The sequence below is a fragment of the Pecten maximus genome, chromosome 1 (genome assembly GCF_902652985.1).
Source record: "Pecten maximus chromosome 1, xPecMax1.1, whole genome shotgun sequence".
NCBI lineage: Eukaryota > Metazoa > Mollusca > Bivalvia > Pectinida > Pectinidae > Pecten > Pecten maximus.
The window spans coordinates 36889094-36904472 of record NC_047015.1 but is presented as its reverse complement, the minus strand read 5'-3'; the positions used below and the strand labels follow the sequence as shown (position 1 = coordinate 36904472).

The window sequence follows — 15379 nt, the reverse complement described above, 5'->3', positions numbered from 1 at the left end:
AACAGACCTGGTGGGCCGGTATATAGGACACAATCTGGGGGTAACTAGGATCCCCTGGAGTACATACAAAAACAGACCTGGTAGGCCGTATATAGGACACAATCTGGGGGTAACTAGGATCCCTTGGAGTACATACAAAAATAGACCTGGTGGGCCGTATATAGGACACAATCTGGGGGTAACTAGGATCCCCTGGAGTACATACAAAAACAGACCTGGTGGGCCGTATATAGGACACAATCTGGGGGTGACTAGGATCCCCTGGAGTACATACAAAAACAGACCTGGTGGGCCGGTATATAGGACACAATCTGGGGGTGACTAGGATCCCCTGAAGTACATACAAAAAGACCTGGTGGGCCGGTATATAGGACACAATCTGGGGGTGACTAGGATTCCCTGAAGTACATACAAAAACAGACCTGGTGGGCTGGTATATAGAATGCAATCTGGGGGTGACTAGGATTTTTGGAGCAATAGAAGTAATAGAGAAATGTACTACCTACAAAAAAGACCTTGCAAACAGTGTCAACCTCATATCAACACAAGACTTATCAGAACCGTATGGGTGGGCTAGTAAAGTATGACTACAGAAAACAGGTAAGATAACATCAGACCATACAAAAACAATAGATTGTGAGATACATAGAAAGTAACATACTCTGCTGTAACAACTGGGCCTAGAGAGTAACACACAATCCAGTAACAACTGGGCCATAGAGAGTAACACACAATCCAGTAACAACTGGGTCATAGAGAGTAACACATTATCCAGTAACAACTGGGCCATAGAGAGTAACACACAATCCAGTAACAACTGGGCCATAGAGAGTAACACACAATCCAGTAACAACTGGGTCATAGAAAGTAACATACTCTGCAGTAACAACTGGGTCATAGAGTGCAACACACAATCCAGTAACAACTGGGTCATAGAGAGTAACACACAATCCAGTAACAACTGGGCTTAGAGTGTAACACACAATCCAGTAACAACTGGGTCATAGAGGGTAACACACAATCCAGTAACAACTGGGTCATAGAGTGTAACACACAATCCAGTAACAACTGGGCCATAGAGAGTAACACACAATCCAGTAACAACTGGGCCATAGAGAGTACCACACAATCCAGTAACAACTGGGCCATAGAGAGTACCACACAATCCAGTAACAACTGGGCCATAGAGAGTAACACACAATCCAGTAACAACTGGGCCAAAGAGTGTAACACACAATCCAGTAACAACTGGGCCATAGAGAGTAACACACAATCCAGTAACAACTCGGCCATAGAGAGTAACACACAATCCAGTAACAACTGGGCCATAGAGAGTAACACACAATCCAGTAAAAACTGGGTCATAGAGAGTAACACACAATCCAGTAACAACTGGGCCATAGAGAGTAACACACAATCCAGTAACAACTGGGCCATAGAGAGTAACACACATCCAGTAACAACTGGGCCATAGAGAATATGAAATATTTTACTATAGACAACAAAACAATACCCTATACAGTTCTGAACAGAAAATCTATGACAGACAATATCAATATACACACCAGCACAACAGGGACAGTCTCCAGAGAGGAACTACAGTACATAGATACAAGATGGTGCTGAGAGTTATCTAACCTGTTTCATTTGTTTTTATCCCAAAATAGGAAATGTAATCGTCCTCATCTGTAGGAACACTGTGATCCTCTGTGATAGTAATAGTTGGTGTATCAGAGGATGTCTGCACTGAGCTCACTGAAATAGTCAAAAATGGCAGACCCATTGCATATTTAGAGGATATTGCAAAATGTTTTTCTACTGTTTATTCTACTTTAGTAGATGTCTCAAATAATTTTCTACCTTTTTCTTTTATCTTTTTTGAGCTTTGAAATGCTGAAAGCCCTGTAAAATGTAGTTCCAATGCAAATATATCAAGTCAGTAGAGATGTTTTCCTAAAAAACAACTTTTAATACATTTTAGGCGAATGTTTCAAATGGTTTAATATCCTAACTCTCTTTATGTTTTGTATGTTAAAATGATGCAAGAGCTGAAAGATTGGTACCCGACATACCAAATTTCTGAAACATGATTATGAGGATTTCTCTTGTGGTTCCCAATGCATGCTTACTAACAATTTTTTTTTCTTTTACTAATGACATAACAAAAAAGAAAAAGAAAATAAAAATACATGAAAAATATTATTTTCACACAATCCATGTTAACATATGCAACTAAAACATCTAGAAATGACCTATATCAAAACAGACATGCAGACTGTCGTGTCATAAAGGGACATAATCCTGTGTTCATCATCAGTATGTTGAAACAAGGGGACATAACCCATATGTAAAAGGATCATAACCCTAGTATTTGTTCACCATCAGAAATGATGTTACCAAGGCACATTTCCTTGGTATTTGCTTTTAAGTATGAGGCATTCAAGGGATATTATGATGTAACAAAGGGACATAACCCTGTATGTGTCTATAATCAGTATGTTACAAGGGACATAACCCTGTATGTGTCTGTAATCAGTATGTTACAAGGGACATAACCGTGTATGTGTCTATAATCAGTATGTTACAAGGGACATAACCCTGTATGTGTCTATAATCAGTATGTTATAACAAGGGTATATAATATGGGGACATAACCCTGTATGTCCCTTATGACTATCACATTTTGAAATGAGGTTTAACTTGATATGTATCCAGTGTACTACATACCAGATGGGATCTTTCTTTAGTATAAATGCTCTTTATTAATAAATTACAACTTTAGCTGACCCAAGTCTGTTGCAGACCATTTCAGTGTACATAGTTTTGTACAAAGTCCGTTCGACTGGAAAGCTTTACTGCATTTTTTATTGTTACATCTAGTGGACAGCAACTTTTTAACCTAATTGGACATTCAATATTTGACGAGTCACTTTCCCATCTATACCATAGTGTCTTGTAAAGTGTTTTATGTTGATCAATTAAGCAAGCATAAGCAATAATCTGTTTATTTTCAACTTTTATCCAAAAAACACAGCCATTCTCTGTTTATATATATCTACCTGTATCATATTTGGTATGCAGCAAACATTTTTCAAGCAAAATCTGTGAATGCTCTATTTCAAGCACAGGATTCTGATCATATGTTAGATCATAACATTGTTATAAGTATTGACAAGTTTTTTAAAGAGAGGCTTTCAGTGATACCTTACTCTAAATTTCTCCTTTACCTTTATAAATCATGATTTCTACACTTTTATCATTTGGTACATTTCACTGTGGAGAGAACTGTCAAAGGTAAAGGCCAGATGTCTGTAAGTATACGCTTTTGGTTTTGGTTTGTTTTTGTTTAACGTCCTATTAACAGCCAGGGTCATTTAAGGACGTGCCAGGTTTTGGAGGTGGAGGAAAGCCGGAGTACCCGGAGAAAAACCAAGTAAGTATACGCAGTGTGAAACATTGACAGTGACATCATTTTATAGACAGCATCTTGTCATCTTGATGTGCCAGCTAGCATGTACACAGAGGATACTGATTTTACTTTTATCATTAATACCTTATGTCGTATGTGTCTAAGTTTATTGTTAACTATCAAAACTCTAAATCAATATCTATAAAATAAACCTTACTGTTTATATGTGCAATGTAACCTACAGTTCAACAAACATGCTGGTATGCATTTCTAACATTCTGCTATTACTGTTTACTATTACTGAGGACATTCGATTACATGCTGATCATCCTCCATACGATTCATCAACAGCAGGCTCGTTATGATAATTATACGATGCTCTAATTAATATAGATTAGTTAACTGGGGAAATTGTCAAAGACTCTAGCAAATGCCACTCCAGATTTGTAAACGCTTGAGGCAATAGAGAAATATTACTACCTCCGTAAACGCAATCTGATTCACCAATCACAGTTGGCTGATGGGGGTCGTAGGTGACCTTTTTGACCTTCCGTTTGGTGAATCCACTCTCTTCCAGCTCCTTCCACTCTGTGGTATACATATCAAACATTCCTTATTTACTGCTCCTTCAACAGTTATGTTGGTTTGAGAAAGTTTCAAACAAACAGATAAAGCTTGTCTGTAGGATAGTATCTTGATATTTTTATATTATACAATTATTTGTAATCAATCTCCTTAAAAAAATACACTGCAATTTTAATCTTAAACACCATGAAAGAATGAAATATTTGGCTCAGAAGTCATTTATAAATTAGACTTGTTTATTTACGGGAGTTTTGTATATAACAACCAGTATGCATTATACCCTGAACTATCCAACATAACACAGTGATTAGGTGAATAGTTTTGAGTAGTGGGTCCAGTAGAATTCACCGGATCCTCTCTGTGGAAACTAACTTTGTTTTTCACCGCTAATTTTATTCACTAGGTTATAAACTGTGTAAGTAGACATGTGAAGGAAATATATGGATTGACAGACAGAAGTATAGACAGATAATGGAATATGACTGTATTAGTGAGGCATCAGATCCCAGTGTTGAGGATCGTTTTTTCATTTTGCTGGATAGAAACATTGAGTCAATGGTACTGTACTGATATATAATTATTGGTGTTCACATATCCATCTATCGGAATAATCAATAGGCTGTAGTGCAATGAAATATCTACAAAATGTAAATAGGTTGTATTAAGTCAGCCTTAAAGACGTCTGTATTTCTGAGCAAGCACTGACTAATCATATTGTACAGATGGTCAGGTCACTATAACCAGAGATATGAACATCATGTATAGAACAAATAAAAAAGTATATCTGAGGATTTTCTAGCTACCCAATAGAATATATCAAAATAAAAATCAAATGCATGCCATGTACTTTTTAAACCGTCTAAAATCTGCAAATTTGAGACCATAAACTAGCTAAGAAATACCAACCTACCCAATACTTCTATAATTCAAAAAACAGCATACAATGAAAGTGTATCTATCATGGTATTAGGTTCTGCAGAATCACATTCAAAACACTGCTTGTACAACCCTTTAGCTAATGCAGCATATCATCAAGCATCTTGGCGACATGTGAATTTAATACAAGCATGGCAAAGACAATGATTCAAACCAGAAATCTACAAACATACCATTACCTTGATATATTACAAGTACAGAACTGAACCTGTATTACTTCAACAAAAACAGTCCACATTAAGCAACAAATACCACACACACCTTGACCATAACCTCAAAGACTTAGATGTAGCTTTTACCTATTTGACTATACAGCATATGACCTTAATCTCACTACAGCAACCAGCTAGCTTTCACACATGAAATCAAAACTACGAAAAAAACATTTCACTGTCCAAGCTGCCGTTTCCTAAAACACAAATATCACTACAGCAACCAGCTGACTGACTTTCACTCATGAAACCAAAACCATGAAAACAAATTTCACAATCGAAGATGTCATTTCCAAGACACAAGTCTCACCATAGCAATCAGTATTTTGTTCTTTTTCTTTTTTGTATAAAAAAAAAGAAAAAAAAAGAGAGTAAACTCAATGAAAAATGTAGAAATATCTGGTACCATATACCTAATATTCCATGCACATTTGTGTTCAAAAACTGACTTTTTCACTTTCACTTTATATCAATTCTGAAGTGATTTTGGGAAAAACAAATACAAAATGTATTTCAAGAAACACTGGAAATACCATCACTCCAATGATGGTGATGCCATGGCTAAACCTGTGTTTGGAAAAATATGACACCATTCCCACATCATCTAGCGCAAATAGGTCTCCAAAATGTTGAAAAATATATATCTATCTAAATTTTCATTCTAATTTGCTGTTCATATAATGTTTAAGATCTGAATTGTCGACAAAAAGAACAGCTTAAAATATATAGTTCTAAGGTTCTGGTAAAAAGAAGTTTATTAATGTACTTTTCTTTGGTTTGAAAATTTTAACACTTGCAATCTTCCTCATGTAAATTTCTTGAAGTTGGCAAGTTTAAAGTGATACAGCATCAATGATTGTAATTTTGAAAGTTTTAGCATTTTCTTCTTAAAATTGGAGCCTATTACCTTTGCACAATGACTAAAACATGGAAAAAACTCAAGGGTGACCTGAAAACTACAACACAGAAAACACAAACTGATCACAAAAGACCATCTACAGCACAATCGGCCAACAACACCGTCACCCAAAGCTACCGTTACCTGTTTCTGCTGTTTCTGTAAGTGAATGCCCAGATGGTGCCTTCATCTCATCCTCTGTTTTATCAAAGGATGTTTCAATTTCATCGCCTTTCTGCACTGCTTCAAAATGGGCTGATCTGATTGTCCTTTGAACAACATCCTTAGCCATATCGTGAAAATCTTCTTGATCTTTGACAGTTACCGGAGACATTGATCGTGGGCTGGGGATATACTTTTCTTCGGTTATAGTCTTAGAGATTTCAGATTCGTCAATATCACCTGATGGGGATTTGACTCTGATCGTTTCATGACTTTCTATCATACGCTTACGAATAATAGATCCATCTGCAAGGACTTCTTCCACCTCACCAAGGTCAGCTTCAATCTCTGCTCCAAGTTCATCATCCTCCTCATCATCAGTGTAGGAGCCAGAGGATGAGGATGAAGACTCATCACATTCAATGAAGCAGGATTCTGTACCAGGAATGATTTCATCAATTTCATATTTTTCTTCAGATTTTTCACCTCCTTCGTCCACAGACTGGTGGTGTGTGAGAATGCGATGAACCATACGATTGGAAATAATCTGCTTTTTGACTTTTGTACCATCAGCCAAAGTGTCCTCAATGCTCTCAACATCCCGAACCTGTCGTGCTGGTTCTTCAAATGTTTCAATGATGTCTTCCCTGTTTGTACCAGGAATTGCTACATCACCCTCGAAAATGTCCTCATCTCCAGTTTCTGACTTCAGACTCTTGCGGACATGCTTGATGGAATGTCGTCTGACTTTCTGGAACGAGTGTATTGTACCATCAGGAAGAATTTCTTCCGATTCCTGGACATCGATTTCCTCCCTAATTGGACCTTCTGATTCTGTGACTTCCTCTGTACATTTCACTTCATCCTCAGCGTCTATGGTGGGCTGGCGGTGAAACTTGCGAACTTTTTTGTGTTTTATTATGGTACCATCTGGCAGAACTTCCTCATATCTCGTCTCCTCTGGTGGTATATCTGAATCAAACACTGGAAGGCAAACAAGGACTCTGAAGACCACCTCTCACATCAATAAGCAAGCAAGGCACATACATTAAAATACACCTCTCACTGTACCAACCACTTTAACTAGTGATCACCACTAAGGGAAACCCTGACCATTACCTATCAATTAATGTACCTGTTTTACATTTGATTTCCCAACATGGGAAGATGTTAAATGGATTAGTTATCTTCAGTAAAAAAAGCAGGGTTGTATGTAAGTCATTGTTAGTTATAATACAAAAACAACCGTAAACCAAACAGAATATCTATAAACAGTAACAATTAAAATAAATAACTAGATTAATCAAAATGTCATCCAAGAATAGTAACATGTGTATTTCTGGGGTAGGAAGTAAGGTTGGGTAAATCTCTGTTGTGACACAGAAAAGAAAAACATTGTCTACAATTACAAAGACACTATTCATTTCTACAGACAAAGTCAATAACTGCTGTTGATCAATAGATATTCGCTTCCGAAGTCAAATTACCTGAGCAATGATAAGAGATGTTTCCATTGGAGAATTATCACATTTGACCTGATGTAAACACTGGTTCTAAGGACACTATTGGTCTGAGCCAGCAATTTATTCCAAATATTTCAAAAAATCTGTACTAGCAAGTTAACAATTGGTCATCAAGGAGCAATAATTCATTCCAAAGATGCTTCGTCTGTTAATACATGGTTTCAAGCATATCATTGACCAAGAGAAATAATTGCTTCCAAGATCTGCAAAAAGTTCCAGTGTCTGAATATACAGTTTAATTCTTTTGTCAAGGTCTAAACAATTTGTCAAGAAACCAGTTGACAGAAGAACAGGGTCCTCAACAGGTAATAATTTATAAATCATCTGGCAGAGGATCAGAACTATTGCATTGTTGAATTTCTTCTAAAATAAAAAGGGGGTAAATATGAAGAGTATTCAGAGGAGCACCACACCAGAGTATATACTACAATACTATACAAGTAACCACAACCAGCTACATTAGATTATATAATATATGTGTCTGAGGTAAAGTTTTTGAATTGTAAGGAATCATAAACATTTCATATTTTCGTGTTGACTGTTCAGTCTGTTTAGGTTTGAAGATATTTTTTCATCAATGTTGAAACTTTTTGTCCATTTTCAATCTTAGTGAGAATGGTTTCTCTAAGGCAAATAAAGAACTACTGGACAATGGGAAAATAGATTCGTTACTTCAAGACATTAGATATAGCACTTGTCATATTACACAATCTGCACTGAGTTCTTTTATACAAATCGACTAACAAATAAATTGTTCCCTTAAAGCAGACTTTCAAGGTCAGAGGAGAATAAGTCCAGATTTGAATGTGGTAGTAAAACACAGACTACCCTAAACATCAGTCATGTTTTGTTATGTTTTTGTGTACAAGTTGTTTTGACGGCATGTTTCAACTTTTATGATACTGTGTTAAATTTCACATACTTTGAGTTCCATTCATAACAGAATTTTGATAAGGTCATCGACTGCTTCATGGTTTGACAAACACTATATAAAACTTTCTCCATGATAAGAGTACACCCTACTACATTTTAGTACTATATCTTGGATTGAATCCACTTAGAGTGTTCTTTTCCCCCTTATTGAGTTTATCCACAAGTCATTTCCCTTTAGAGGTTTTCACCAGGACTTATCTCCCTTATTGAGGGTTCATGTTCACATTTTAATTACTCCTTATTGGGAATACTTTGAGAATTATCTCCCTATTAATATTGAAGGTTTCTGGTGACATATCTCCTTTATTTCTAATGTTCTCAAAGAATAATCACCCCTTTTTAAGTTCCTTGAGATTTATTTATCTTTTTGAAAATTCCATGTAAAACAGCTCCCTTATCTTAGTTCCCTGTGAATCATCCCCTTTTTTAAATTCTGTACGATTTATCTCTTACTGAAAATTGTTTCCACTCAAATTCTCCCTTTTTCTTGTTCCCTCTGAATTATCTCCCTTAATGAATGTTTTTTATCTGTCATATTGAATCTTCTAGACTAAATTGATTCTGTAGGAATTAGTTCACTATTCTCACTTCTGCAGCATCCAATTATAGCATTGCTGCAACTTTCTGAGCAATGGAAATACAGAATGTAGCATTGGGCATATCAAAGTAATCCAGTATGATTTTATCATTTAAGACCACAGTGTAGTATTTAAAAAAATGTATTATCTTGTGTTTGTAAGACAGTATCACTCTATAGATGGACAGTATAACTCTATAGATGGAGCACTTTTTCTTATTGCTATGATGGCTATATGAGATTCATTTAAAGATATTTACAACCAACCACCTGGCTTAAACCATAACATCATGCATTCACACCACCAAACAATCCACACAGTCACTCCAAAACCTCAACACATCCTGTCACTGTATATAAATCACACTCTTAGTAATCAAACCAAACTTCATTATCATGGCAATGGGCAGATATGATTGATATACATTTAAATTCAAGGCAAAATTAAAGTAAAACACAGTTACATTGGTGACAGGTAATGGTTACAGTCTTCGGTAAGAGGTTTTTCTTTTTCATATACCAAAATGAATGATTAATAAAATGCTTTGATCACTGCTGGATACAGGGTGGGGTTGATGTGAATGTCTTTTCACCACAGGGTTATACAATATTAAAACGTTATGGAATACAATGGTGAATTTTAATCTTTAGTATATCAAGGAATTCAACATAAAACTATTAACCTTACAATGATCTGATGCATATGATCAGAGTTATTCATCCTCAAAAGATAAACTAGAATTGCCTTAATTTGTACAGGGGGTCAAACCCATCCATTATAGACAGAAATATTTAGCTTGTTTGTGATATTTGGTGGATATGACTTTTTCAAATTGGAGCAAGTGATTCAGCACCAGAAGTTGAAGATCTTGATGGATGATTCTGTCCCAGAGCAGACTGGGTGATCTGACCACATGACTATATTACACATGTTGTAAATTTAGGTATTCCTCAATAATGGACCAAGGGATTAGGCAGACCCACCAGTACATACCATACGGTGTGGATTGAGGATTTTGATTCCAATGATAGTTGGCATATTAGTTGGAGGTATTTGATCCCAATATAGAATTGAAGGATTTTATTTCGTGAGTAAATTGAGGCATTTTATTACAGTATAATGGAATGAGAGTCTGTTTGATTCCAGTAGTAAATTGAGGTATTTGATCCAGGAAGAGGATTGAGGAATTTTGATCTCAGGATTGGGTGAATGGATTAAGTCCATGAAGAGGATGTAGGAATTTTGCCCTTGGAATTAAAGGTATCCAAGATATTTTTATCCCAGTATTACTTGGAAGGTATTGATCCTTTAATTTAGAATTGAAAGATTTGGGAATTTAATCCCGGCAGTGGATTGAGGATTTGATCCTTGTATCAGTTTAAGGGATTCTGACCCCAGCAGTGGATTGAAGGATTTGATCCAAGCATCAGTTTGAGGGATTGTATCCATGAGGATTTGATTCTAGTATCATTTTGAAGGATTTAATCACAGCAGTGGACTCAGGGATTTGATTGTAGCATCAGTTTGAGGGCTTTTGACCCCAGCAGAGGATTGATGGATTTGATCATAGTATTACATTGAAGGATTTGACCCCAGTAGAGGATTGAGGGATTAGATTCTAGTATCACTTTGAAGGACTTGACCCCAGCAGTGGATTGAGGGATTGAACTGAGTTGTTGCTTGAGTGAGTTGAACTGAGTGGTTGCTTGAGGGATTTGAACTGAGCTGTTGCTTGAGGGATTTGAACTGAGTGGTTGCTTGAGTGAGACTGAGTTGTTGCTTGAGTGAGTTGAACTGAGTTGTTTTTGAGTGAGTTGAAGTGAGTTGAAGTGAGTTGTTGCTTGTTGAAGTGAGTTGTTGCTTGAGTGAGTTGAACGGAGTGGTTGCTTAAGTGAGACTGAGTTGTTGCTTGAGTGAGTTGAACTGAGTTGTTTCTTGAGTGAGTTGAACTGAGCTGTTGCTTGAGTGAGTTGAAGTGAGTTGAAGTGAGTTGTTGCTTGTTGAAGTGAGTTGTTGCTTGAGTGAGTTGAACGGAGTGGTTGCTTGAGTGATTTGAACTTAGTGGTTGCTTGAGTGATTCGAACTTAGTGGTTGCTTGAGTGAGTGATTTGAACTGAGTGGTTGCTTGAGGGATTTGAACTGAGTGGTTGCTTGAGGGATTTGAACTGAGTGGTTGCTTGAGTGATTTGAACTGAGTGGTTGCTTAAGTGAGACAGAGTTGTTGCTTGAGTGAGTTGAAGTGAGTTGAAGTGAGTTGTTGCTTGTTGAAGTGAGTTGTTGCTTGAGTGAGTTGAACGGAGTGGTTGCTTAAGTGAGACTGAGTTGTTGCTTGAGTGAGTTGAACTTAGTGGTTGCTTGAGTGAGTTGAACTAAGTGGTTGCTTAACTGAGTTGAACTGAGTTGTTGCTTGAGTGAGTTGAACTGAGTGGTTGATTGAGTGATTTGAACTGAGGTGTTGCTTGAGTGAGTTGAACTGAGTGGTTGCTTGAGTGAGTTGAACTGAGTTGTTTTTGAGTGAGTTGAACTGAGTTGTTGCTTGAGTGATTTGAACTGAGTGGTTGCTTGAGTGAGTTGAAGTGAGTTGTTGCTTGAGTGAGTTGAAGTGAGTTGTTGCTTGAGTGAGTTGAAGTGAGTTGAACCGAGTGGTTGCTTAAGTGATTTGAACTGAGTGGTTGCTTAAGTGATTTGGACTGAGTGGTTGCTTGAGTGATTTGAAGTGAGTTGTTGCTTGAGTGAGTTGAAGTGAGTTGAACCGAGTGGTTGCTTAAGTGATTTGAACTGAGTGGTTGCTTAAGTGATTTGGACTGAGTGGTTGCTTGAGTGATTTGAACTGAGCTGTTGCTTGAGAAAGTTGAAAAGAGTTGTTGCTTAAGTGAGTTGAACTGAGTGGTTGCTTGAGTGATGTGAACTGAGTGGTTGCTTGAGTGATTTGAACTGAGCTGTTGCTTGAGAAAGTTGAAAAGAGTTGTTGCTTGAGTGAGTTGAAGTGAGTGGTTGCTTGAGTGAGTTGAACTGAGTGGTTGCTTGAGTGATTTGAACTGAGGTGTTGCTTGAGGGGTTTGATCTCAGTTTCGGTTTGAGGGATTACTGGATTGAATACATTCCTGCAGTATTTTTTTTTTGAAGCCTGTAGTGGACCAAGGGGTTCAAGATTTGGGAATTTAATCCCGGCAGTGGATTGAGGATTTGATCCTTGTATCAGTTTAAGGGATTCTGACCCCAGCAGTGGATTGAAGGATTTGATCCAAGCATCAGTTTGAGGGATTGTATCCATGAGGATTTGATTCTAGTATCATTTTGAAGGATTTAATCACAGCAGTGGACTCAGGGATTTGATTGTAGCATCAGTTTGAGGGCTTTTGACCCCAGCAGAGGATTGATGGATTTGATCATAGTATTACATTGAAGGATTTGACCCCAGTAGAGGATTGAGGGATTAGATTCTAGTATCACTTTGAAGGACTTGACCCCAGCAGTTGATTGAGGGATTGAACCGAGTTGTTGCTTGAGTGATTTGAACTGAGGTGTTGCTTGAGGGGTTTGATCTCAGTTTCGGTTTGAGGGATTACTGGATTGAATACATTCCTGCAGTATTTTTTTTTTGAAGCCTGTAGTGGACCAAGGGGTTCAAGATATTATACCATATTTTGATATTCCTCCTATTGTAGACTGGAATTCCAAATGGTGGTGATGAATTTGACAGGATAGCTACTGATATACATACTGACATAGACAGCTTGAATGTGTAAAGGAAATAAATAATAAAAAAAAAAAATGAAAACGAAAACTTCATGCTGTTTTGTTTTTTTAGGGTATTTCTGGAAATGGAGTAATTTCTAAATTTTAAAGGAGTAAGAAATTTCAGTATTGTAACATGCTTCAAAAAGCATGTCAAGTGGAGAATTGTGTTTGTGGTTAGTCTTTTACAATATAGGAAGTTTATCATTCAAGGAATAGAACTACATGCCATATCTCTTATAAATGAAAGCTTATTTTTTCAGCCATCATACTGAGGTACTTAAACCAAAGGAAACAGTCAGTTAGTAGGTCTGGACGGAAGGCTATCACTTTTCTACTGGGAATTATTTGTGGGAGAATTGTACCAGTTTTGTTTTATTCGATTCTAATACAGGGGGCACTAAAAGCCTGGGTAAAACTCAAGTCAGGCCAAACAGATACCTTGTCCCTCTGCATCCTCCCCTTCCTCAGAGTCACCAGGGTAACGCCACTCTAGTGGACTTCCTTCCTTCTTGTTTGCTGCCCCTTCCTCTGTGAGAGGGCAACTTTCCTCAACTGGGACCGATTGTTTAATTACACCCCTTTCTTCCACCACCCCAGACTCACCCTGTGCCGATTCATCAACACCCTCAGCAGCAAGCTGGCATTCCTCAGCAGTAGATGTCTCTGCACTTGCTGCTTCCTCAAAGGCTACATGTTTCGTGTGCTTGGCCTCGACTTCTGACTGTACCTCAGAAAGAACCCTTTCCACTGAAGCCCTGTGGCCTGCAGTCTCATATTGTTCACCTCTGTCAACAAATGATTCATCCATGGGTTCATTGTCATCCTCCAAGTCCTCTATAGCAGGCTGACATTCCTCGAAAGTAGATTGAACCTTGGTCGTTACTTTCTCCACAACTATTGTTTTGGATTCCTGTCCACCTTCCTCTAGGTCGTCCACAGCAGGCTGACATTCAGCAATAGAAGATTCCACTTTGGTTTTTATATCCTCCACAGCGAGTGTCTGTGATTCTTGTTCATATATATCCATGTCTTCTTTACCAGGCTGACATTCCTCATGGGAAATTTCATCTTTGGTTGTCACATCCTCTACATTGGGCTTATCTGAATCGTGTATAATACCTCGTACAGCAGTCTGACCCTCACCGGGAAGAACTCTTTCAACAGATGCTCGGTCCTCCATAGCCTGGTATTGTTCCCCTCTGTCAACATAGTCTTCTCCCATAGCTTTCCAGTCCTCAGAGTCTGATGGGTAAGAACCTTCATCACCACTGGAATAAGTGGTGTGACTTGAGGAACTGCTGTGACTGTCAAACTCCTCAATTGGTTCAGCATGATCAGGTTCAGTGTCTTTCTGTTGGGAATCAGCTTGTTCAATGACATGTTCGTCAGTATGTATTGGTTCCGGAGACTCTTTTACTAGTTCAGATTCCAATTTTTCTGATTGATCATGCGAGACCAACGCATGTTCAACATTGTCATGTTCAACACTAACAATGTCTGAACTTGAACCAGGAGAAACTTGTTGTTCATCCCTCTTTAACTCAACTCCAACAGAATCATCAACCTGCTCTGTAATGTCAGCTGATGGTCGGATGATTTCTATGTCTGGTGACTGCTGCAAGTCATGTTCACCAGAACTATCCGAATGTGACGATGAAGAAGAACTTGATGATGATGATGATGATGAAAGTTTATTGTCATCTTCATCACTTTCATATTTATCCACACCCTCTGGTTCTTGGATGCCACTAGTCATTTCACTTGGATGCAAATGTCCAATATTCATTTCTAAAATGTCATCTAAGTCAGATTCCTTTGAGGAATCCATTTGTTGATCATTTTCTGCAGAGGATGAACTAGTGTGGGAGTCATAGCTATCATCGGTGGGTGTTTCTTTTGATCCTGGATCTAGCCTTGTAACATCCTCAATTGATGTTTCTTGAACTGGTTTAGTCTCAATATCCTCAATTGATGTTTCTTGAACTGGTTTGGTCTCAATATCCTCAATTGATGTTTCTTGAGCTGGTTTAGTCTCGACAACATCATCAACAGACATTTCTTGAGCTGGTTTAGTCTCAACAACATCATCAATTGATGTTTCTTGAGCTGGTTTAGTCTCGACAACATCATCAATAGACATTTCTTGAGCTGGTTTAGTCTCGACAACATCATCAACAGACATTTCTTGAACTGATTTAGTCTCAACAACATCATCAATTGATGTTTCTTGAGCTGGTTTAGTCTCGACAACATCATCAACAGACATTTCTTGAGCTGGTTTAGTCTCGACAACATCATCAATAGACGTTTCTTGAGCTGGTTTACTCTCAACAACAAGAGTATCATCTTTACTTGTTTCTACAACAGACTTTTCAACATTGTCTATAACTGTTTCTTGAACA

The 15379-nt window shown here is 37.7% G+C and overlaps 1 protein-coding gene across 1 annotated transcript in view; it reads right to left on the bottom strand.

Annotated features, from left to right (window-relative positions):
• LOC117341927 (titin-like) overlaps positions 1–15379 on the bottom strand; it is a 234759-nt gene that overhangs the window by 54509 nt on the left and 164871 nt on the right. The window contains 4 exon segments of the mRNA XM_033903835.1: positions 1639–1755; positions 3890–3997; positions 6185–7186; positions 13416–15379. Coding sequence (XP_033759726.1) covers positions 1639–1755; positions 3890–3997; positions 6185–7186; positions 13416–15379 — 3191 coding nt within the window.